Source organism: Vigna angularis, chromosome 5 (assembly GCF_016808095.1).
Source record: "Vigna angularis cultivar LongXiaoDou No.4 chromosome 5, ASM1680809v1, whole genome shotgun sequence".
Lineage (NCBI taxonomy): Eukaryota > Viridiplantae > Streptophyta > Magnoliopsida > Fabales > Fabaceae > Vigna > Vigna angularis.
Window position 1 is genome coordinate 29,659,120 of NC_068974.1, and position 24,434 is coordinate 29,683,553.

At 36.6% G+C, this 24,434-nt stretch overlaps 2 protein-coding genes across 11 annotated transcripts; both read left to right on the top strand.

Annotated features, from left to right (window-relative positions):
- Positions 1–6,527: 6,527 nt before the first annotated feature.
- LOC108339391 (uncharacterized) lies at positions 6,528–7,118 on the top strand. The gene has a single exon (XM_017576526.1). It carries the CDS (start codon positions 6,528–6,530, stop codon positions 7,116–7,118), a length of 591 nt encoding a protein of 196 aa, XP_017432015.1.
- A 3,546-nt stretch (positions 7,119–10,664) lies between these two features.
- LOC108340062 (soluble inorganic pyrophosphatase 6, chloroplastic-like) lies at positions 10,665–15,948 on the top strand. 10 transcript variants are annotated; one of them, XR_008248770.1, is made up of 5 exons: positions 10,665–11,039; positions 11,420–11,584; positions 11,982–12,082; positions 12,183–12,348; positions 15,410–15,664. XR_008248770.1 is itself a non-coding variant. In XM_052877395.1 (4 exons), the coding sequence occupies exons 1-4, from the start codon at positions 10,993–10,995 to the stop codon at positions 15,796–15,798; spliced, it is 375 nt and encodes a 124-aa protein (XP_052733355.1). In that variant the 5' UTR covers positions 10,665–10,992; the 3' UTR covers positions 15,799–15,948. The 10 variants fall into 10 exon arrangements, 2 of the variants coding, with proteins under 2 accessions (XP_052733355.1, XP_052733356.1); XR_008248771.1 differs by having other exon boundaries at positions 10,665–11,584; positions 12,194–12,348; positions 13,325–15,664; XR_008248772.1 differs by lacking the exon at positions 12,183–12,348 and having other exon boundaries at positions 11,424–11,584.
- Positions 15,949–24,434: the final 8,486 nt, after the last annotated feature.

Here is a 24,434-nt window from a genome sequence, read left to right on the forward strand (position 1 = left end):
TCAATATAAGGAAATTATTCACAACTGCAAATAATCAATACAATCAATTGAACCAATCAGTACATCTCGATATCATGATAATAAAGAAGAAAAAGGAAAAAAAAAATGAAAGGAAGAAGATGGAGACGTAAGAACGAAGAATACGGAGAACAAGAAACAAAGAAGAATAAGAAAAAGGATAGAGGAAAGAAAGAGAAATAAAAATAATAATTAAATTGTTAATATTTAATTTATGTGTTTAGTATAATTTAAAATTTTCATCTTTATTATTTTTAAAAATACTTTTATTAAAGAATATCTCAATATATAAAATCAGTATTGGCTATTTTATTTTGGAAAAATTATTTCTACAACCTGGATTTCGAATACAATGGTTTGAAAATGACTTTTAAGAACAAAATATAAAATTAAAATATTTATTAAAAATATAAATTAAATTATTAAATATAAAAGTGTTATAAGTTGCAAAAGGATGGTATAATGGGTTTTTTAGTATGAATAATGGACATCTTCTTTTCAGAACCAATTATTGGTTGATATCTACAATTATGTCTATGTAAGTAGGGATTCAGATTCAGGTGAGGATGCACATTTAGTTCGCTGATTGGTTGATACCATGGATTGATTATATGTGGATCTCATTCAAAGACCACATGCCTAGAGCCTAAAATACATCTTAATTAATTATTTTTAGAATTATCTCTAAAATGATTTTTAATATTTTGGAATATAAAATTTGTTTAAAAATCATATTATCAGCTGAAAATTAAAGTTTTGATAATTATAATAAGGGTGTTTATAATATTAAAGAAATCAATCACTAAAAAAAATGAAAAGTACACCAGAAAAACATGCTAGGTTTTAGCACCATAATACTAAAAAGGAAAACGTTTCTTCAACAACGCCATAGTTGTCTCAAGGATATCCATTCGAAACTCTGGCGCCACCGAAGTTTCCTTTCTTCGTCGTTGTTCGTTGGTGCTTGGGTTCTCCATTCGAAAGTCTTAGTCCACCATTCAAAACTCTCGCTCCACCACCGAAGTCATCTTTGTTCACTGTTGTTCGTTGGTGCTTGGGTCCACCTATTCTCTACAGGAAGTCCTTTGTCTCTGTGTGTCATTGAAGTCTCACTAGGGGCCACCGTTGGCATCTTTTCTCGAAAGGAGAGGTTTCTTCACTGTCGCCGTTGTGCTTTTGGGTGTTGGGTCGCTGGTGACTTTCTCTGCAGCGTGTTTTTCTTTTTTAATACAAAGGTATTTTGTATTCGTACACTTTGTATTTGCACTCTTTCATATAAGCTAGATGAAATCCATCACATTTTTGCCATATATTCAATGACCTAATGTATTAATTGGTGTAGGGAACACATCCATTCACATGGAACTCAGTCACCCATTCACAAGGAATCCAAAAAGTCACAAACAAGAGCAATAACCACCATGGGAAGTAGTGTTTATCTAACTGGGGAGTACAGTTGAAGTTTCTGTACAAATGAACATTTTTCCTCTGGTAATCGATTACAAGACCCCTGTAATCGATTACCAGAGGAAAAATGGTCATTTGTACAAACACTTCAACTGTACTCCCCAACTAGATGAACACTACTCCCCAGGTTTATTTTTATGTCCTTATGGGTGATTTCTTCTAGTTTTTGCATGGATGTCTCATGTTGCTAATCATTGATGGGAAGCTTAGAAAAACATTGTTTTTGGGAAATTAACTGCATCTACTAAAGTGGTCTAAAAATTATGAGTTAGTAATCATTTGAAAGATCTTTGAGTCTACATTCCAACAAAACAAGAATCAACTTATTTGGAGTTCAGTGGAGAAAGTTATGAAGCAAAACAACCAGCAAAGGTCAAAGGAGGTAGAAATATATAAAACCTTAACTTTAAGGAATAAACTGCACCTACTTAGGTGTCCAAAAATTATAAATTAGTTGTCATTGGAAAGATTTTTGAGTCTCCTTTCTAATAAGAAAGGAATCACATCATTTGGAGGTCTGTGGAAAAAGATATGATTAAAATAGTCAGCAAAGGTCAAAGTTGACAACATGGGTTACGCACCTCACATCAATTGGAGAAAACCACCTAAATGGATATTTTTATTTTGAAGAAATCAATGACCTGACCTCATTATTGGTTCAGGGAGCTCACCGAATAACATTGAACTCACTCACCCATCTCAAAAAACGAAAAATTCAACAAAAGTAGAGAATGTGGAGGAGTGTTCATCTAGCTAGGGAGTACAGTTGAAGTTTTCGTACAAATTACCCTTTTTCCTTTGGTAATCGACTAAAGGGGTCTTGTAATCGATTACCAGAGGAAAAAGGGTAATTTGTACAGAAACTTCAACTGTACTCCCCAGCTAGATGAACACTTCTCCCCAACTCTGTTTTTCTGCCCTTTGCTACTTGTTTTGTTTTTAACTTTCTTCACCGAACTCCAAATGACTTGATTCTTGTTTTGTTGCAATCTAGACGCAAAGAGCTTTCCAACAAAACAAGAATCAACTCATTTGGAGTTCGGTGGAGAAAGTTATGAGCAAAACAACCAGCAAAGGTCAGAGGTGGTAGAAATATATAAAACGTTAACTTTATGGACTAAACTGCACCTACTCAGGTGTCCAAAAATTATAAATTAGTAGTCATTGGAAAGATTTTGGAGTCTACTTTCTAATAAAAAAAGAATCACATCATTTGCAGGTCTGTGGAAAAAGTTATGATTAAAATAGTCAGCAAAGGTCAAAGTTGAAAGCATGGGTTATGCACCTCACCTCAATTGGAGAAAACCACCTAAATGGACATTTTTATTTTGAAGAAATCAATGACCTAACCTCATTAGTGGTGCAGGGAGCTCACCGAATAACATTGTACTCACTCACCCATCTCAAAAAAGGAAAAATTCAACAAAAATAGAGAATGGGGAGCAGTGTTCATCTAGCTGGGGAGTACAGTTGAAGTTTCTGTACAAATTACCCATTTTCCTCTGGTAATCGATTAAAGGGGTCTTGTAATCGATTACCAGAGGAAAAAGGGTAATTTGTACAGAAACTTCAACTGTACTCCCCACTCGATGAACACTACTCCGCAAAGTCGTTTTTGTGTCCCTATAAGTGATCTTTTCTATTTTTTTTTGCATGGATGACTTACCTTGCTCATCATTGATGGTATCAAGTGCATCAAAACACAGTTTGGCCCACTCAATTGTGGATGAAACACATGTTGCTCATCATTGATGGTGTCAAGTGTATCAAAATACAGTTTTCGCCCATTCAATTGTGGAGGAAAAAACTCCTATAGGTGTTTGAACCAAGGTAGTTCAAGTTCATGACAATTTTTGCACAACTCGTTGAGGAAGAACTTGTTAACTTCCGCAATCAATTTGATCGACAACCATCTTTTTAGATTACATTTCATTGTATACTATTATGTATCTTTTGATTTCAAAACTTGTTGTTTCGTGAAATGTCATTATGTTTTTTTTATTAATGTATGTGCTTTTTAATATTGTTATTGTTTCAGCAGGATTTAGAACCCTAATCCAAAACATTCAAAGTTGTCTGCTCCCATGTCCAGTTGTGCTGTCTTCTCTCTTCTTCTTGTCCGAGTCGCGGGGGAGGGTGCCTGCAAAAGACACTCCGACGCTCAAGTCAGTGACTTTGCGTAATAATCTTGTAATCAAGATTTAGTTATCAAAACTCTAAGTTTCAGTTCAAGTTCTAGTTACCTGTCCCCTTTGCCAGACAAATATTTATAAATTATAATGAGCTTACCGTTACGTCTGACTCATTAACCACCAATGAATGACAATATTAATTGCCCATAAATGACAATTATTTTCATTAACTCCCCGACAATTATTACTATTAATTACCTTAACGGCTGATTTAACCGATTGGTTCATTGACCTGAGAGGTACCATCGGTGGGGCTGACTCTTCTGCACCTTTACCGTTCGGTCGGCTATGAGCCCATAGTAACAAGTACCAATATATGAAATTAATGAAAGTGGTGATCCAAATTGCTACAATCAATACTAAATTTGTTAATTGTTTTTATTTATGGTGTTATCAAAATGTTTGAAATTGTATTCATAATTTTTCACCTCTAGTTTACATTTGAATTGTCTATTTATATTTTTCTTCATTACCCGACAATTATACTATAAACAAATAACAAAAAAATTACATAAATAAATTAATTTCCTTAAAACTGTTATGTTGTACCTACACTACAATAAAAATAGTGTATAACGTCACGCGTTCAACGTCCAACCACTGAATAACCAACGTTAAAAATGAGCGGTGACATTTGTGTAAATAAATGCAATTATTAAATTTCATTTCGAATTATAATTCGACCTAAAAGGATATAAAACATCGAATGACTTTTAAATTCGATGTCAAAAGGTAAGTGTATTAAATAAAAATTTGAGCGAGAGATTGAAAATTCATTCACTTTATCTTAGCGCGCGATACCCTCTTTTCTTCTCAAACTTTTCTCGAACGAAGTTTGACGAGCATCACATGTAATCTTTCTTTTATTTCATACAAATTCATGTTAATTAATTACTTTATGTATGATTTTTGTTTGTTTTAACCAATTATTTTCGTGTTCTTGCAGCACATTCTGTTTTCTCTCTCATTGTGACGAAACTTTATTCCGACTAACCCACCTTTTGAAGATTAGTTTTCATTTTCGTTTTGAAGAACTTATTTCTTGAACTTGTTTGTTATTTTTTTTGTTGAACTTGTTTGTTGTTGTTTAGTTGAACTTGTTTGTTGTTGTTGTTTGATTGAACTTGTTTGTTGTTGTTGTTTGAATGAACTTGTTTGTTATTGGTTATTATTGTTTGTTGTTGATACTACACTACACGTTCATAGTTCATGCTTTATAATGGTTTAATCATTTCGGAGATCCCTATTTTTTTCAGATTCGTGTCAATTAGGTCCTCGTATTTTGAAAGTGCTCAATTGGATCCCTTTTTTTGTAAAATTGAGTCAATAATGCCCTTGCCGTTAATTGTTGTGGACGACGTTAACTTTCTTGTCTAGTGGCATGCTGATTTATCATTTGATAACCACGTGGCACAGTAAGAGGTCATGCATGATGTGGATTTATTTGATTTTATGTTTGAAAATAGTTTAAAATAAAATAAGCTGGCAACCGCTCCCCCTTTAACCTCGTCATCATTCTCTAGGGATCCGGTGATGACTCTGTCGCTGAACACGAAGGCTCTACCACCTTTGAGCTCTTTCATGATGACGGTGATGGCACTGGCCTCTGTCCGCTCCCGTCCACCATGTTGGAGTTCCTCCCTGGCTCAAGCTTCGACCGCCTACTCGAGCAATTCACGCAGATTGACATGAACGGTGTGCCACCACGAGTTAAAGGGGCTATTAAATATGCAAGCATATTTACCCTAGTGTTAATGCAATCAATTACCATATGTGGGTCCAGGCCATGAAGGAGGTATGTGCAGATGGGTGCTCAAAAGTTTCAGTTTTGATTCTTAGGTTTTGCCTAATTTCAAAAATTATGTTTTTGGATTCAAACAAATATACCTTGAATCTCATTACTATAAAAATCAATAACTTTCCCTTAAAATTCAATGATTTTTTATGATATTATGTGAAGGATGTATCGAAGAATGGGGTTCTAGTAATGTTGATGAATTGTGTTTTCACCTATTTTTCGTTTCTAAGCTTTTTCTTCTTTCTGTTTTGTTATCCTTTTCTTTTCCAATGAATTGCATGGAGTAGGCAAGGTCAAGATCAGAATCAACGATACACCATCTTCATCCTCTGTTCTCCCTTCTCTTCCTTCAGATCAGTTCAACACTTTTTCAATTGTTTCATTTTCGTTTTTCTTTTTTATATTTATTTATTTGAAATGTAACAGGATTTGCAATAATTGGTCGTTTGGTGGCCAGGGTGGCTCTTCAGAGAGACGATGTGGAACTCGTTGCTGTTAATGATCCCTTCATCACCACCGATTACATGATACACACCTTCTCTTCTCCCTCGCTATGAGCACTGTAACATGATTATGATTCAGATCGGCAAGGTTTTTCATTTGTATATTGTTATTAGCTGTTAGATCAGGTTGTTCACCATGTTTGGTTATGTCTGTAGACATACATGTTTAAATACGACAATGTTCACGGATACTGGAAGCATCACGACGTCACCGTTAAGGACTCCAGTACCCTTATCTTCGGTGATAAGTCAGTCACTATTTTTTGACACGGGTCTATTTTCACCCTTTTTCATGTGTTCCATTGTTTGTTTATGTGTATTGTAAGTATTCACTTTTTTTGTTAAATCTTTTGTTCGTCCTCAACAACCCTGAGGAGATCCAATGGGGTGAGACTGAAGCCGATATTATTGTTGAATCTACTGGAGTTTTCACCGATAAGGACAAGGCCGCCGCCCATTTAAAGGTTTCTATTTACAACACTATACCTTTACCACGAAGGTGATGTTGAAGGTGAGAGGACAAAAGCAGATGTAGTTCAGGAAGACAAGATGGAGGTTGAGGAAGATGATGGTGAGAGGACAACAACAGATGAAGTATGGAAAGAGAGGATAGAGGGACAACAACCTGATGTTGAGGCTGAGAGTAGAGAAGCAGATGAAGTTCAAGTTGAGGCTGAGAGGATAGAGGTTGAGGAAGCTGATGGTGAGAGGACAGCAGCAGATGAAGTGCAGGAAGATGAGGGTGAGAGGACAGAGGTTGAGGAAGGTGATGCTGAGAGGACAGCAGCAAATGAAGTGCATGAAGAAATGATACAGGTTGAGGAAGCTGATGTTGAGGCTGAGAGGATAGAAGCACAAGATGGTGAGGGTCATAGCTTAGATGGTCAGGCTTACAAAATAGAAGTACAAGACTTGGAGGATATAGAAGTAGAAGTCTGTGATTGGAGTACATCACGTGATGATGATGATGGTGATGGTGAGATGCTTAGTGAGGATGGGTTAGTAGACATAAATGTGCAGTGTGATGTAAGTGACAGTTCTGGTAATTTGGAGGTTGAGGTTGAATTTGTTTTATTTGGGTCTGAGTTAGATATGGAAGAAGATGATATTAATGATTCCATTTGGTTCAATGATGAATGACAATCTGAGGACTTAACGTCTCCTGATATTAGTGATGATGACAGTGATGATGAAGATGGGTATGGGCATTTTTCTACGTTTACTATGCCCAAAAAAATGATTGATTTCAACTAGGAAGTGGGAACATATTTTGTGGATAAACAAGACATCCTTGATGGCATGAAAAGTTATGCAGTAGACAATGGGAAAATTTTGAAACTTGTTAAAAATGATAAAAAAAGAATTAGTGTTAAATGTTTAGGATCAAAAGGAGAATGTCTGTGGAGGGCATATTTTGGTTTCATGGATGCGGTAAAGTCATAGCAACTGAGGACTGTGGTTGACAGACATACATGCAGTAGGGAACACAAGTTGCGAGTATTCAATTCAAAATGACTCAGTATAAAATTGGAAAAAACACTAAGAGAGAATCCTAATGTAAAGGAAGTTGATATTAGAGATAAAATTACTAGGAAATAGAATATAGCAATTTCTAAGAACATGGCTTACAGGGCCAAAGCCTATGCATCAGACGAAGTGGCTGGGTCCTTTAGTAAGCAGTATAGTAGAATTTATGAATATGCTCATGAGTTATTAGGAAGAAATCCTGGCTCCACAATCAAGGTGAAAGTTGAATCATATGATGGGAAATCAATCTTCAAGAGGTTTTACGCATGCCTAAAGGCATGCAAAGATAGTTGTCTCATGCAGGCCAATCATTGGCCTTGATGGAGCCTTTTTGAAAGGCAGACATCGTGGTGAGCTATTAATTACTGTGGCTCGTGATGCAAACGACCAAATGTTGCCACTGGCGTATGCAATCGTAGAAGTTGAGAACAAGGAGACTTGGACTTGGTTTATGGAGCTATTGATTGAAGACCTTGGTGGACCTGAGGTGTGTTCTTCACTTACAGTCATATTAGATCAATAGAAGGTAACTTCCATTATAATTATTGACTTCTATCTTATACAAATTTGTTCAAATCAATACCATCTCACCATTTTTATTCTTCATTCACAGGGTTTGTTACTAGCTGTACAAGATGTTGTTCCTGGAGTTGCACAAAGATTTTGTGTAAGGCATTTATATGCCAACTTCAAGAAGAAATTCCCTGGAAAGAACTTGAAAAAGCTTATGTGGAGGGCAACTATAGCAACCCACCAACAAAAATGGGAGAACAAGATGAGATGTATCAAAGAGGTCAACCAAGATGCTTTTCGACACTTGTTAGCTATTCCTCCAAAAGGTTTGGTACTCTCGATTTACATAACTTTTACTTAACTTTTACTTTCTTGTTACTCAACATATTTATTGTGTGACATACATCTTTATTGAAGGTTTTGGTCCAGATCAAGGTTCACAACCACAGATCAATGTGATACTTTAGTTAATAACATGTCAGAAGCCTTTAACAATGTGCTGGTAAATACGAGGACAAAACCAATTATTACAATGTTGGAGGAAATCAGACTATACATGATGAAGAGATGGGCCACTAATAGGTCAAGGGTAACGTCATTTAAGTCATCAATTTGTCCAAAAATACTGAGTAGACTACAAAAGGAGGGATTACTATCAAGAATTGGATTCCCAAGTATCCAAAATTTATGACATATGTATATCTTTGTTTATGTTATCCGAGATTGTAAAAAACTAATGTTACCTTTTGATTGACAGTTGGTCTGCACAAAGGCTATTTGAAGTCAGACATGTGTCCCAAAGTGGGGAAAAGTTTCTGGTGGATGTAGATCAATATTCATGCTCTTGCAAGAAATGGAGCATCAGTGGCATACCTTGTGCACATGCATTGGCAACAATGAGGTTTCTCAACATAGATTCAGAGGACTACATACCTGTGTGCTTTAAAAAGTCTACATATGAAGAAATTTATTCATCCATTATATATCCCATTAATGGAAACAACCTCTGGGAGGTAACCCAAAGTCCAGATGTCATGCCTCCATTAACAAGACAGATGTCTGGTCGTCCTAAGAAGAAAAGTAGGTTAGAGCAATGGGAGTTGAAGAAAAGTAGCACCAAAATGTCAAAAGGGGGATTACTGAAGAGATGTGACATTTGTAGGGAAGTGGGCCACAATAGAAAAAACTGCCCCAAGAGAAACCAGGTGCAAGAAGAGGGACAACAACCCAGTTCATTGCCTAAGGGTGAAGCAGATGGACAAGAACCACTTCTGAGTTGAAGATTGTTATCTGTTTTAGTAGTACCAAATGTAATAGGGCAAAGTTTGATGTTTATCATCTTACAGACATGTCTTCTAAACAATGCTTTAATGTTTCAGTATGTAATAAACTATTCAATCGTATTAATATACAAATGTTCAGTTTGAAGCCTATGCATTTTCTTTATTCTCTTGATATTAAATTTTATTATTTATCATCATTGTGCCCTTAGTTCAATTCCTCTTAAAGTTCTCTTTACTTAGGTCCCAAGAATACAATATTTTGTATGTTTTATTGAAAACTGTTTTACAGGTTGTATGTTTTATTCAGAACTGTTTACTCAGCCTTTATTGATAACTGTTTTATAGTTTCTATGCACATGTTATCTTATACATAGGGCAACTGCTGACAACAAAATGAAACCAAAACAATAAAACTGATTTTTCCCAAATTATCATTTCATTCAAGATCTCAAACTGATACATCTTCATTGCAGAAAACATAAATACATTAAACAAAACTACACTAAAATTATCAACCCTACTACTATTACCAAAACAGACCTAAATTATCAAGCTCTTCCCATCAACATTGCAATTATAATGATGTTCATCACACATAGAACACTGACAACCCCAACCAAAAATTTAATCCAACTTTGAAGACCCATCACAACTTTTTGTACACCAACTATCTTCTTATCACTTTCATTTTCAAAACTCTTCACCAACCTCTCATCATTTGCTTCCAGCACCTCACAGCTAACACTTTCTTCAATTCCCCAATCACTCAACCACTTGAAGTAGTTGCATCCCCCATTTTCACTTCCAACCTTATACCTAAGACATCCCTAGAATTGTTTGCCACGATTCTTACAGGTTTTCACAGTCCTCAACACAGACTTGTCTCCACAATGTCAAATCAGCGAACCATCATTCCTTTTCCACCCTCCAACTCCACGAGAGCTCACAGATCGCAAATGCTTTCTTTCGCACTCATTGCAAGTGGAAGAGGAACACAAATTGCGTCTTCTGCTTTCGCACTCCCCACTGTCCAAACTTCAACTGCTTCCCAATCCTAAAAAAAAACAACCCAAATGACTTCGCGCAAGGTAAAGAACCCTAAATCCTATATATTTCACAAATCAGATTATTTCAATTTAATAACCATGAATAATGCCACGTTTAAACTCTGAATAAGCCACATTTCAAGAAAAAAACACGTCATCCTCTCACTTATGCAAAAACTTAACCCAGTTAACGAAATTTAACTGCAGAGGCTTATTTGATGCAAATTACCACTTACAAGAACTCAATTGAGGATTCTAATGAAAAGAGAATCAAAATGGAAAAACCTCACATAAATTGAGACAACTAAAGGGTTTAAACTTTGCCCGAGATAAAAACGCCAAACCCTAAGAACCAGGTCATCGTTCCAAAGTTCTGCAACGTGGACTTCCTCAACCCGCTTCATCTCTACTGCCACGCCTTCTCAACGAGACGAGTCTAGCCGACAAGGTCGCCGACGATTGTTGCCGCTTCGGCTCCATCCCAGAATCCCCCGCCAATGCCACCGTGCTAATCCTTTTCCTCTTCCCCACACATCTGGATTCTTTGAACTCCTCACCGATGAAGAAAGAGAGGAAACTCACCAATAGAACAACGTTATATCCTAGTGACCCACTTCGATCCCATTCGCGAAAAATTGCAAATCCATGCTCTGGTTTAATATTTGTGTTTTTTGTTATGGATCAATAGCTTGGTAAGTTGTTTAGGATAGTCTTTGTTTTGGCTGATGTTGAATAGTTTTGAATATTCTTATGCTTCACTAGCTAAATGAGATATTCTGTTTCACACATCTGTATGTGTTTACTTATTGTTACTACATTTCCTCTGCTTTTATGAAAGAAATGTTGAGCAAGAGCCAAATTATAATGTTTTATGAGGATTCATCATGATTTATATTTGCTTAATATGATGGAAGCTAATTACCGTGTATCTATGTAATAAGAATTACTATTAAGGAGATATTGAGCTTTTCAACTAGGAAATGGAAGTAAAGTTCAAAGAATGAGTTTTCTGCCATGTGGGCTACCTTTTATGATTCTGTTACTTGTACCTAAAATGTAATTTGCAAAATAGTTAGGTTTCTCCTTGGCATGATATTCCATTGCCATCGGGTGATGATATCTTCAACTTCATTGTTGAGATTCTTAAAGAATCAAGTGCAAAGACGGAGGTTGCAACTGATGAAGCTTTCACTCCGATAAAACAAGATACAGAAAAGGGAAAGCTTTGATATTACCCGTGAGATACAATTTCTGAGCTCGTGTTGTTCCTTTCTTATTCTAAATTACATTATTTGTTATTGGCAGTTCACTTTTAACGTAAATCTATTCTCTATATTATTTTATTGCCTTATTGTTGAGATAAATGTGGTGTGATATTTCTTCTTTAGTGTTGTCAATTTACTACCATAAATCTACTACTTTCAGGGTTCAATACCCATTGCTGACCTTTGATAGTTACCCTTCCTTCTTAAATGCCATTTTCATGTTAATTTTTTATCCTTAACAGTTGAAGCATTTTGCATCTCTCATTTAACACATCCTTGACTTCTTTTACTGTGTCTGGTTGATCTAGCTAGACTGATTTGGTTTCATATTTAGCCTATTCTTAAACACATCTTATTCATGTTCTCCAGCTACAATATACATTGGAACTATGGCTTACTTCCACAAACATGGGAAAATCCATCTTTTGCAAACTCTAAAGTTGAAGGAGAAGTGGGAGATAACGATCCAGGTATTCCATTAATAAAGATTGTAGACTTCCCTCCCTACCATAATGTTATATTATGAATACAACACAATATGTCTGAAATCATTGTAATTTTGCTGTTGAGATTGGTGAAAGAGAGGAAAATATGTGAGGTTTTGAAGGTCAAACCCTTGGGTGCATTAGCCATGATTGATGAAGGGGAACTTGATTCGAAAATAGTTGCAATCTCATTAAATGATACAAAGGCATCATTGGTGAATGATGTTAATGACGTTGAGAAGCATTTCACTGTAATATCTCTATCACCTAACTGTCTGATAACTTATTTCATAAGTCTGTTGTTGTTCATTTTATAGTTTATGATTATATCAAGCAGCTAGATGACTTGTTAACTGTTTGATCCAAACTACCTAGTTAGGGCAGTCAACTTATTTACCATTACTATATATTGACTAAAAAGATTACTGAGTCAAACATAAATAGTATTGGTTGTATAATTAATGTTAGGAGATTAATGTGCTTGTTCAGACATCAAACCAGGTCCCTAGTTTTTACTATTATATATTAAAGAGATTTTTGGATTGAAAATTAGAGAAAAAAATCATAATGCCTCTACGTTGTAGATAATCAATTCCTCATATTCGGGACAGTAATGGTAGTATAACATTTCTTCTGTTTTTATTTTATTTGTATATCAACAAGGAACTTCTAAACAATTTGATTTACCATACGTCATTTAAAATAGTTAGCAAACTTTCTGGTCTGATATATAAAACCTCACTCTATATATATATATATATATATATATATATATATATATATATATATATATATATATATATATTGCGTGTGTATTTACCAGTAGAAGCAGTCCGAAACAAACTATAGTACTTTGTAAAATTGTACTTTCCCATTGGTTATCTTAACAAATTCATTTTTTTTTTCTTTCTTGCAAAATTGTATGAATTGTAAGGACTTGTAATTATATAAATGTAGAGGTATATATATTAAATAAGAAAGAAAAGAAATTAAATTAAGGGGAGGCTTTTTCCTTTATTTTATTAATGTATAAACCATACCAGTTTTACCAAACTCTGCACCTTTTCATCAAAGCCACATCCTCTCTCTAAAACTTCAGCCCTAACTTTCTTTGTCTTCTCTCTACCAAATCTTGAAATTGAACCGGTGTATTGTCATTTAAGTGGTGATTATGCATTCCCGAAGTCGAGAGCTTCGACTTGAACTGATCAGTTTTGCATTCTATAGTTGGGTACTGTAGTTGCAGGTCTTTGAGCTGAGCAAAGAAGTTTCAAGGTAAGGGGAGCTAGATTCTTTTCTATGGGTTGTATGAACAATACATGTGCTGAAATCTGTAATATTTTGTTGTTTGATGAACAAGTTTGTGTTTAGAATGACCTTGTTTTGTATGGATCTGTATGAGTGAATGTGGAACTGAAAATTGCTGTTGTAAATGGATCTCGGGAAAATGGCTAGAAATGGCACTCTGGAGTCTGGTTGCAATTCTGCATAATTCTGCAGAACGCGACAGATAGCGTTCGGCCATGCCTTGATTTGGTATCGTTCGGTTAGGTGTTGATTTGGTACCATTCGGTTAGGTGTTGATTTGGTACTGTTCCGTTAAATGTTGATTTGGTACCGTTCGGTGAGGTGTTGATTTGGTACCGTTCAGTTAGGTGTTGATTTGGTACCATTCGGTTAGATGTTGATTTGGTACCGTTCGGTCAAGTGTTGATTTGGTACCGTTCGGTTAGATGTTGTTTTGGTACCGTTCGGTCAGTGTTGATTTGGTACCGTTCGGTTAGGTGTTGATTTTGTACCGTTCGGTTAGGTGTTGATTTTGTATCGTTCGGTTAGGTGTTGATTTTGTACAGTTCGGTTAGGTGTTCATCTGGTACCGTTCGGTTAGATGTTTATTTGGTACCGTTCGGTCAAGTGTTCAATTGGTACCGTTTGGTCAAGTGTTGATTTGGTACCGTTCGGTTAGGTGTTGATTTGGTATCGTTCGGTCAGGTGTCGAGTTGTTACCGTTCGGTCAGGTGTTGAGTTGTTACCATTCAGTCAGGTGTTGAGTTGTTATCGTTTGGTCAGGTGATTATTTGGTACCGTTCGGTTAGGTATTGAGTTGTTACCATTCGGTCAGGTGTTGAGTTGTTACCGTTCGGTCAAGTGTTAATTTGGTATCATTCGGTCATGTGTTGAGTTGTTACCGTTCGGTCAAGTGTGGATTTGCGACCGTTCGGTCATGTGTTGACTTGGTAGCATTCGGTCATGTGTTGATTTGGTAGCGTTCGGTCTTGATGGTGCTCGGTTTTGATACTGCTCGGTCTTAGTGGTACGTGGTCTAAGTAGCGTTCGGTCAAGGCTCTAGGTGTTCGACCAAGGCTCTAAGCGTTCGGCCGAGGCTCTAAGCGTTCGGCCATGACTCTAGGGGATCGACCAAGGCTCTAGGTGTTCGGCCAAGGCTCTAAGCGTTCGACCAAGGCTTTTAAGCGTTCGGCCAGGGCTCTAGGTGTTCGGCCAAGGCTCTAAGCGTTCGGCCAAGGCTCTAAGCATTCGACCAAGGCTCTAAGCATTCGGCCAAGGTTCTGAGTGTTCGGCCAAAGCTCTCAGTGCTCGGCCAAAGCTCATAGCGTTCGGTTCAAGCTCATTTGCTCTTGTTTTGGTTTGAATTAAGTGTGCGGAATGATTGACATGCATAGTATGATCGTGGTAATGTTATTATATTGAAAGAATGTGAATGTATGAGACATGTTTGGTGGTTGAATGTAACAAGTATGGGTAATGGACGTAATTCCATGGATCTCAAGGGAGGTCACATGGTGGTGCCCTATGTGTAATGAACGTAATTTCATGGCCTCAAGGTTGAGGATTCATGGTGGTGCCCTCAGTGTTTGGAATGAATGCATGGTAGCTCAGTCTTGGGGGTTTTCCTGACGCTCCAAAGGTCTTTCATTCTCAAGTAGAGAGGATTGATCCATGTGGTGAGGAGTAGCAGGAGGTCCTAGTCTTGGATGCTTCTAGTATGGCCCAAGGTGAGTGTTAACGGAATAACCTCGTGAGTGTGGTAGGGTGAAACCCATTGGCAATGACTTTGAAAAGCAGTAGAGGCCACCATGAGTGCATAACCTGCCATAGCTCGGCAATCATTCTAGTCCGGACGAGTCGGTTTATAAAGTAACAAGTCTTGTGATGTCATTTTACCATGTTTGAGTGACTTTTGCATGTCGTGTGATGTTGAATAACATGCTTTTTATATCTAGCTCACCCATGCTTGTTTGTGTTGCTTGTGTATGTTTCTTTTGCGATGATCATCCACTTGGGTGGAAGCAGATGACGAGGAGGATACTTTGGAAATAGCTCTTGATGGGGACAGCAGTGCTGCAGCTTAGATTTGCTAGCTTTTATTCCATGAACTCATTATTTTGAAGAACTTTAGTGCATTTAAAGTTTTAAATTCTCTAAAATTTCCAAGGAGAAACTCTAATACTCTAGTTTTCAATTCCACACTATTCTAAGGATGACTGTAACCCTTAATTACTCTTGATTGCTTTCCTATATTATGCATGATGACATCTTTATTATATATGCTTTTCTATATGTTTTGGGACGTCACAAGTATAATTATAATTAATTTTTTATCATTTCAGCAAGCTGGTGATGCAAATGAGCCCAAGTCTCTTTTGAGTACAAGATCAAAGACATTCATCTTGTGGAAGTGATATTTAGGGAGTTTATAAATTTTTTTTAGGATAAAACTATATCTAGTTTATTATGAATTTTGAGTACTTATTGATTAAGTTGTAAGGATGAGTTTTATTTTAAATTGATTTTATGTTACTATGATGATTTTGACAATGAAATTATATGAATTTGTGATGTCATTAATATGTTTGAATATTGTTACAAATAAATATTTTTGATTCAAAAATATAACGACCTCAAATGGTGGCGAAAATTAAATAATTCTAGCAAAATAAAGTAATAAACCTTAAATTAAATAATACAAATGAGGGAGGTTACAACTTCCAAAGTATAATTCTCAAATTGAACAATATATATTAATATCACAAAATAGTGTAAAAAATATAGGTATTTTTTGTAATCAAATGATTGAAAATAAAGGAGGTTAAAAACTGCCACAAAATAATAGTCAGCAATTGGTTTTTACTCTCTGTAGAAAAACTTCTGCAAATTGAATGTGATACCAGGGGTCGCGAAAATCCCCGCAGATAGGTTGTGGCGACTCAAATTGCGACGGTTTGAAAAACCTCCGGAAATTATTTTGCGGAGGATAAAAACTCTCGCAAATCAAAAAAAGAACCTTAACTAAATAACATTTTTATTTGTAGTGATATCAGATGGTAGAACATGATTTAGGGGTATAGGGGTTAAGGGTTGGGGAGTGGATGGGATGGTTTGAAGATAGGGGTTGGATGAGTTAGCTATGGTGATTTGTTAGGTTGGTTCAATGGTGTGGGTAGAGGCTAGGCGATGTATAGTGATCTCTTGAAAAAGAGCTTCATCAAGCTTGGACATGATAGACGATGTAACGAGGAGAGCTTAAGCCCGTCTTGTAGCTTCTTCAAGATCAATAGCTTCCTTGATAACCAAGGGTTGTGTCATTTGGGTTCTAGGAGGTAGCATTGATAGGAGTCATTTTCCAACAACTACATCATCTACTGAGAAGGTAGCATTTGTGTCACCAAATTGATGAAGATGGATTGTTCCCACAACTCGTAGCTCGCCTCCAAGAGCTTCGAATGAGAGAAAACGCGTCTAGGTGTCAAAAGATGTCAGGCTCTCCGCGCCTCTGAGTTAAATAGGGAAAATCTGCCATGTCAGCAAAGTTGGCGCTCCACCCCCAAAAGGAGGGGGGCTCAGGTGCACGATAGTCATGATGCACTGGTGCTCAAGCCCCCATAGACGAGGGGGGCCTGGGCTAGCTTCAACAGAATTCTGGTTCTTCATTTTTGTTGTTTTTCTTGCTTTCCTTGGTTTCCAATGCCTTCATTTGATGCATAGACTTCTTCCAAATACCTTAAGCACATAAAAGCAGGGATTAGTGATCAAAATATCTCATTAGAGCTTAAGGTGCAACCACTTAACTAACTAAAAGAAAACTAGGATTTACAAGGTAAAAAGTTAAGGAAGGGTTGACATTTTCTCATAATTCATTACTGAATTCATGGTAAAAAGTTAAGGAAGGGTTGACATTTTCACAGACATAGTAGAATTCACAACACAAGCTTAACTTGGAACGACTAGAAATGTGTACAGATTAGCCTTCCACTGTGGTGCTCACAACATTTTCGATCAATCAAATGCTACAATTTATAAGAGATCAACAGTCGGCAGAATGCTTTACTGAATTATGTAGAACCAATCCTCACCCAAGATAGTGTTTCACTTGAATGCACTAGTGTATAAGTGATAAATTTTTGGCAAGTATACCAAATCGTTCCAAGTAATATAGTGAATAAGTAAAAGTATCGTTCTCCCAAGGGACTTGTGCAACACATGGCAATTCTTCCTTTTATAACTCAACTAGACATCAAAATGCACAAAACAACACAAGAAACTATTTTTGGTATTTTATCAAACAGTTGGTGTGCAAAGAATTTATATTTAAAAGAAACTTCGTTGGAATTGAGTTTCATGAATCTTATGGATATAAAACTCTGTTCAATATTTCATTACATCATTCAAACATTCACATCAAGGCATACTAGTCCTAATCCCTTAACAACTAGTTCTAAATTAATAAGTGCTCTATCTATGTTCATGTTCAAAGTTACTTTCCAATAATCAAAGATATTCAAATAACATTATATTTTCATACAATCATAATAAATTTCAAGAAAGAGCATATAAACGAATAACGATATATTGAGCAGGAAAATTACATCACAGTGAGTTCATTACATCCAATCCCAACGAAAGATAATTTTAACTACTCCTAGTCATCTAAAACGTACACATTTGAAGCAATCCCTTGCAACAATGGTGTCTTGATGCCTTGAAATAATCTCCGAAAGTTCCTGAGATGTTTTCATTTATTTCTTTTGTCTAGAACTTCTGTCAGAAGAGCATGTTTTTGTCGCTCTGTCACGTCTTTTAAAGCCACTTAAATTCATTAATCCGCTCAACGCACATGTACTGGTGCACTATGCGAATTTTCTTAACTGCTGCACTTTAACTGATGTTATTCGCTCAGCGCACAGGTACTAGTGCGCTATGCGAATTTCCTTCTTCTGGCAGTGCGAATTTTGGCTTTCGCTTTGCGAAAATTGGCTGACAGAGTCTAAATAATACACCATTTCCTGTACAATATTTTACATAACAATTTACTACCTATTACAACTTTTCAATGAGGAACAACATGAATAATTACTAGATTGAGCTCATTTATAAGTATAAAAATAACTTTTTTTCACACTTATCAATAAGGATGTGTATCTATCACTCTACTATTAAATGTCACATAAATCAACTTTGACATTCGTTTCAACCAAATTAAACACATTCACAAGAAAGTTAGCATAACAAGGACTTTGATTGGCTTGTATCATGGTTGGGCTAAGAAAGAAACATGGTTTTCCTGGATAATAAAGTACCTTGAGCTTAAGAGATTAAACAATTCAAATTATGCACATAAGTTTCTCTTTTGCTTCACTTAGATTACAACCAATTTCAAACTTAAATCCCAACTTTCTTCCATTCAATTCTTTTTCTTTATCTTTTTCTTTCTTCTTTTTCCTTATTTTTCTATCTTTCTATTTTTCTCAATACACCCTTGCAGAACAAACTCCCTCAAACTTAAACCATTTTCCTACAGTACAAATGATTGCTCTATTTAGCTCAAGGTAGGGAAATCAGGGAATTTTCATTAGACTTGAGGTTCAAAGAGGGAAGACATCTTTCATTAGGGTTGAAGGGGTTAGTATTGGGTTATTTGGCTCAGAACATGTGAAAAAGGTAGAAGAGTAAGATGGTTGTGATCATGTGTAACAAGCAAGAAAATGATTCAATTCAGAGAAACTCAAGCAAAGTCAATTGTGATCTAACATGATAGCATTCACAAGAAAAATCTAAGGCACGACATCTCACAAGGTTAACTCAAGGATCCACAAACATCATCAAGCAACTGCCAAGAATATTGATCGCAATTAAACATAAAGCATTCTTAGACTTTTCATGAAGAAAGCAACCACAATTTGAAAGTTAAACTAGAAATAAAAACAAAATAAACCAATATAAAAGGTTCATTGAAACTCATGATGTGCTCTAATCACTCATATATGCATCATTGTTATCAGCATCATCTTCCTCATTCGCATCATCGTCCTTGTCAGCATCATCTGCAGCGACAACTCCACCTCCCCCAATAAATTGGGTTGGTCCCCAAGCCATGCTACTTGGGCCGCATATTCCTCTGCTGACATCTTTCTTTGTGGCGGCATTTGTTTTTATTCTCTTGGAGTTGGATGAAGAAGCCATTTATGCACAAAAGATTGAAAATAAAGTTTGCAAATGTGAGCCCACAATGTAAGTATGCATTTGTAGCAAACAATCATTAGATCTAATGATCATGAGTTCACAAGGTATAAAGCACACTATATATGCAAGAAAAATAGTAAAACACAGATTGGAGCATGAAAAATTTGAAGCAGAACAGAAAACTAGAGTTGTTGAAAAATCTGGTCTGGCTCGTTGGGGCTTGGGCACCCCTGAGCAATGGGGGCTGGGGCACCATACCAGAAAATAGTTCTGCAAAGTGTTGCAACTCACCCTACAATTTTTGGAATTTGGCACTTCTTGGCACTCAATTCAATCCAAATTAATATGTTTTCACTATGCAAACTTGATCAAATCCATAAGGAGTGAAATTGAGTGCAAGAAGGACAATTTAGGTGCACACTTCCAAAGCTTTCTAATTCTACAACTCAAGGCTTCAATTTTTACACTTTAAACATACCTAAACTCAACATAACAATTCAAAACATACTCAATCACACTAGAACACATAAAAACAGATTGAACAATTCTAAAACGCATCAATTCACAATAACACTCAACATTACACTAGTTAACCATTAACAACACATAAACTACGATTCAAACTAACATGCTCCAAAATAACCAAATTAAACTAAGACATTCTAAAGCAAATTCAAACAATCAAAACACACTCAAATAACAAAATCACACATTAGAAAAGGAAAGAAAGCTGGGTTGCCTCCTAGTAAGCGCTTGTTTAAGGTCACTAGCTTGACATATATGGCTATTAAGTTTGATTCTTGATGTTGGTATGCTTCTTTCTTTCATGACACCAACATCCTCTCAACAGCTTTCTTGTCACCAACTTGATCCTTCTTGAATAGGGAGACTCAATTTCAATTACTCCATTTATCTTTATGTTCTTGATGACCCATAACCTATTCTTGATTCTCACTGGTAACCAGGTTTGGATTCATCGCTTTCCATCACAGGGTTTTGGTGAACTAGTTTCTCTTCCTTATCTTCTTCTTCTCCCTTCACTTTTGGAGAGAAGCAATTTAGACTCTTCTTGACCAACTTGGCAGCTTTCCCTGTTAGACTAGTAACTGATAGAAGTTCATCTATAGCTTTAGGATTAATCTCTTTTTCTTAATTTTGCTGCCCATCTTCAAAGATGTTGAAAGTTACCTCTCTATCTTGGTCTTTTAATTTCAGTATTCCCTCTTCCATATGAATGATAATCTTAGCTGTCTTCATGAAAGGTCTTCCAAGGATAAGCGGTATCTCTGCATCTTCCTCCATGTCCATAACTACAAAGTCCACCGGAAATTGGAGCTCGTCTATTTTGACTATCACATCTTCAACTACACCAAATGGATATTTGATAGATTTATCCGCCAATTGAAGCATCATTCTTGTTGGCTTGGCTTCAAGACCACTAATCTTTTTAAGCATGGATAGGGGCATCAAATTGATGCTAGCCCCTAAATCAATAAGAGCTTTCCCTATATCATAGTCTCCAATGGTGCAAGGAATGGTGAAACTCCCCATATCTTTGAACTTTTGAGGGAAAGTCTTCTGCATGATGACACTGCAATTTCCCTACACTTCAATTGTTTCCTCATCTAAATACTTTTTCTTCTTGCTGAGGATTTGCTTCATGTACTTTTCATAGGCGGGAATTTGTTGCAATGCTTCAGTAAAGGGTATGGTGATCTCAAGCTGGTTGAATATTTGCTTGAACCGAGCCAAATGTTTCTCCTTTTCTCTATTGGAAGTATTTTTCAGATAAGGAAGATGTTTCAAAATTTCCTTCCCTTTTTTCTTTTTCTCTTTTTCTTTTCCTTTATTTTCTTCTTCTCCCCCAACAATCTCTTGATCAGTTTCTTTTTGTGCTTGAATCTCATCTTCATTGCTTCTCTTCTCTTCATTTGACAGCTTTTCCTTGTAATCAAGCCCAACCTCTTTTCCACTTCTTGTTGTAATGACATTACATTCCTCCTTAGGGTTAACTTCAGTGTTGGCCACAAAATTCTTTTCAGGTTTCTCCTCCAGCTTCTTAGCAAGTTGACCCACTTGTATCTCCATGTTCCTAATGGAAGCTTCAGTGCTCTTGTGGTTAGAGATGGATACTTGCATGAACTATTGGAGTGTTTCTTCTAACTTTGAAGTTCTGTCCAACAAGGAAGGATGTTGTTGATATTGCTATTATGGTGGTCTATTTGATGACTCAACTTGTCCTTGGCCCATGCTTGGGTGAGGTCTCCACCCTTGGTTGTAGTTACTTTGTCGGCCTTGATTATCCATATAGTTCACATTTTCTTGGGTATTGGCCTGCATGGCACACTGACCATTTATATGTTCTTCACCACACAACTCGAACCCTTTATGTTGGGCTTGTGACACATTTTGGACCTCTTTAGGCAATTGAGAGAGTTTATTCATGAGAGCTTCAAGTTGTTGGGTCATTATCTTGTTTTGAGCTAACAAGGCATCCTGAGATTGCAATTGAAAAACACTGTTTTGTTGAGCCCTTTCATTCTGCACTTCATTGCCATTAGCAGCCATGTTCTCAATTAACTCGTGGGCTTCCTCCGGTCTCTTCCATCGGATGTTTTCTCCAGCTGAGGCATCTAACATCAATTTGGTTTGGGATTTCAAGCCTCCCAAAAACATATTCAGGATGGTAGGCTCATCAAACCCATGAGTGGGTGTCTTTCTCAATAACCCCTTGAACCTATCCCAAGCTTGCCTTAAAGTTTCACTGATATCTTGTTGAAAGGATGAGATTTCCTGTTTCCCTTTGTTGACTTTGGACTGTGGGAAGTATTTGTTGAGGAATTTGGCAACCACATCCTCTCATTCCGTGAAGCTACTCTCAGAAAATGAATTCAACCACACCTTGGTGTTGCCTCCCAATGAGAATGAAAACAAGTTGAGCCTTATAGCTTCATCAAGCACATCATGAATCTTCACAGTATTACATATCTCAAGGAAGGTGGCCAAATGATAGTACGGATTCTCATGAGACAGACCATGGAACTGATTGTTTTGCACCAAATGGATGAAAACAAGCTTCATCTCCATGTTGGCGGCATTAACCCTTGGCCTAGCAATGTTGTTGAAGTTAAGAGGCCCTGAGAATGTAGAATAGTCCTCCAAGGTGTGTCTAGCTTGACCATCACCATGACCATTTAGATTGGTGGCCATATCTTCTCCTTCCTGATCAAAAACAGGGATGCATGGTTGCTCAGGAATCTCAAGAATGAGAGAAGTTTCTCTGGAAGCCCTATTCTGCCTTCTCCTTCTACTGTTGTTTCTACGGGCAGTTTTCTCAACTTCAGAGTCTAAAATGAGAGGTTCAGATGATGTTGTGCTCTTAGTACGGATTGTGCCCTACATACACTAGTGACAACAATACTAGAGCACCAAGTTTTCCAAAAGTAAAAGAAAACAAAAATTATTCACAGTAAAAATAATATAATAATAAAGCCTAAATTGGTTAAAAATCACACAAAAGTAAAGTGTTAACACCAAATCCCCGACAACGGTGCCAAAAACTTGTTGAGACTTTGGCAAGTGTACCAAATCGTTTCAAGTAATAAAACTGGTAAGACCAGATATCGTTTCCCAAGAGAATCGTGTCACCACACAATTGTATAATTTCCAACTAACTTAGACTAAAGAATGCTTTATAATTTGGGTTTTAGTGCAATTAAAGTAAACATACAACATAAATGATAAAAGTGATCTTTGATACTCAAACACTTGGAAATGGGAAGATTTGAAATGATATGGAATGGTATTGTTGGGGGTATGATTTCACCTACTTCACTCTTATGTATAGAAAATCACTTCCTCTTCATTAATATGCCAATGTCAATCTACTAAATTACTCAAACCCATCCCTTGGTAGAGAGAGCCTAGACTTCTTTATTAGGCTTCAATCCCTTGGAAGACCTAACAATTATTTCCGCATTAAGAATTGAGCTTTAAGACAACCAAAGGTCCTAGTTCTATTCCTAGATACTATTTCCTTTAGGTGTTTAATCCAAGTCCAAATTTACCCAAAAATTCCACAAGAAGGATTAAGAAAATGAATTAAACACTAACAATCAATGAAAGAGGCATATATTCATTCAAAACACAGTAGTTTACATAAGAGTTTAGTAGCTACGTCAATCCCCCAATAACAATGAAACTAGCTCTTCATGAATGGAGAGCTTGAGCTTACAATAATGGTGGAAATAAAAGAAGGAAGAAGACCCAAGGAAGAAGATGGATTGTTCCCACAGCTCCTAGTTCGCCTTTGGGTGTCAAAAGATGTCAAGCTCTCTGCGCCTCTGAGTTAAATAAGGCAAATCTGCCATGAAGGAGGGGGGCTCAGGCGCACGACAGTCATGATGCACTAGCGCGCAAGCCCCATAGACCAGGGGGCCCGGGCTAGCTTCAGCAGAATTCTGGTTCTTCATTTTTGTTGCTTTTCTTGCTTTCCTTAGTTTTCAGTGGCTTCATTTGATGCGTAGACTTCTTCCAAATACTTTAAGGACATAAAAGTAGGGATTAGTGATCAAAATATCTCCTTAGAGCTTAAGGTGCAACCACTTAACAAACTAAAAGAAAACTAGGATTGTTAGTAAGGTTGTTTTCAAATAAAGCACCTACTTCCAGAGAAAGCAACGTGGAAATTCTTCTTTGATTGGAAGAAGTTTCCTAATTTTAATCCTTGAGAACAAAGATTATCTTAAGAAGGGAGGATTGATGCAGTATATACGTTAGTGTCAGTTATTTAGCGGGAGATGACAACATCATCATAAACCCCCAATTTGATGATGGTTTGAATAACTGGTTTTGAAGA

What these genes read in the sequence shown, in the direction of transcription:
- LOC108340062 (XM_052877395.1), top strand. Translation starts at nt 10,993, where the DNA reads ATGCTCTGGTTTAATATTTGTGTTTTTTGTTATGGATCAATAGCTTG. An exon ending in TGTTATGGATCAATAGCTTG is followed by an intron (nt 11,040 to 11,981) that starts GTAAGTTGTTTA and finishes CATGTTCTCCAG; the next exon opens with CTACAATATACATTGGAACT. An exon ending in AGTGGGAGATAACGATCCAG is followed by an intron (nt 12,083 to 12,193) that starts GTATTCCATTAA and finishes GATTGGTGAAAG; the next exon opens with AGAGGAAAATATGTGAGGTT.
- LOC108339391 (XM_017576526.1), top strand. Translation starts at nt 6,528, where the DNA reads ATGGAGGTTGAGGAAGATGATGGTGAGAGGACAACAACAGATGAAGTA.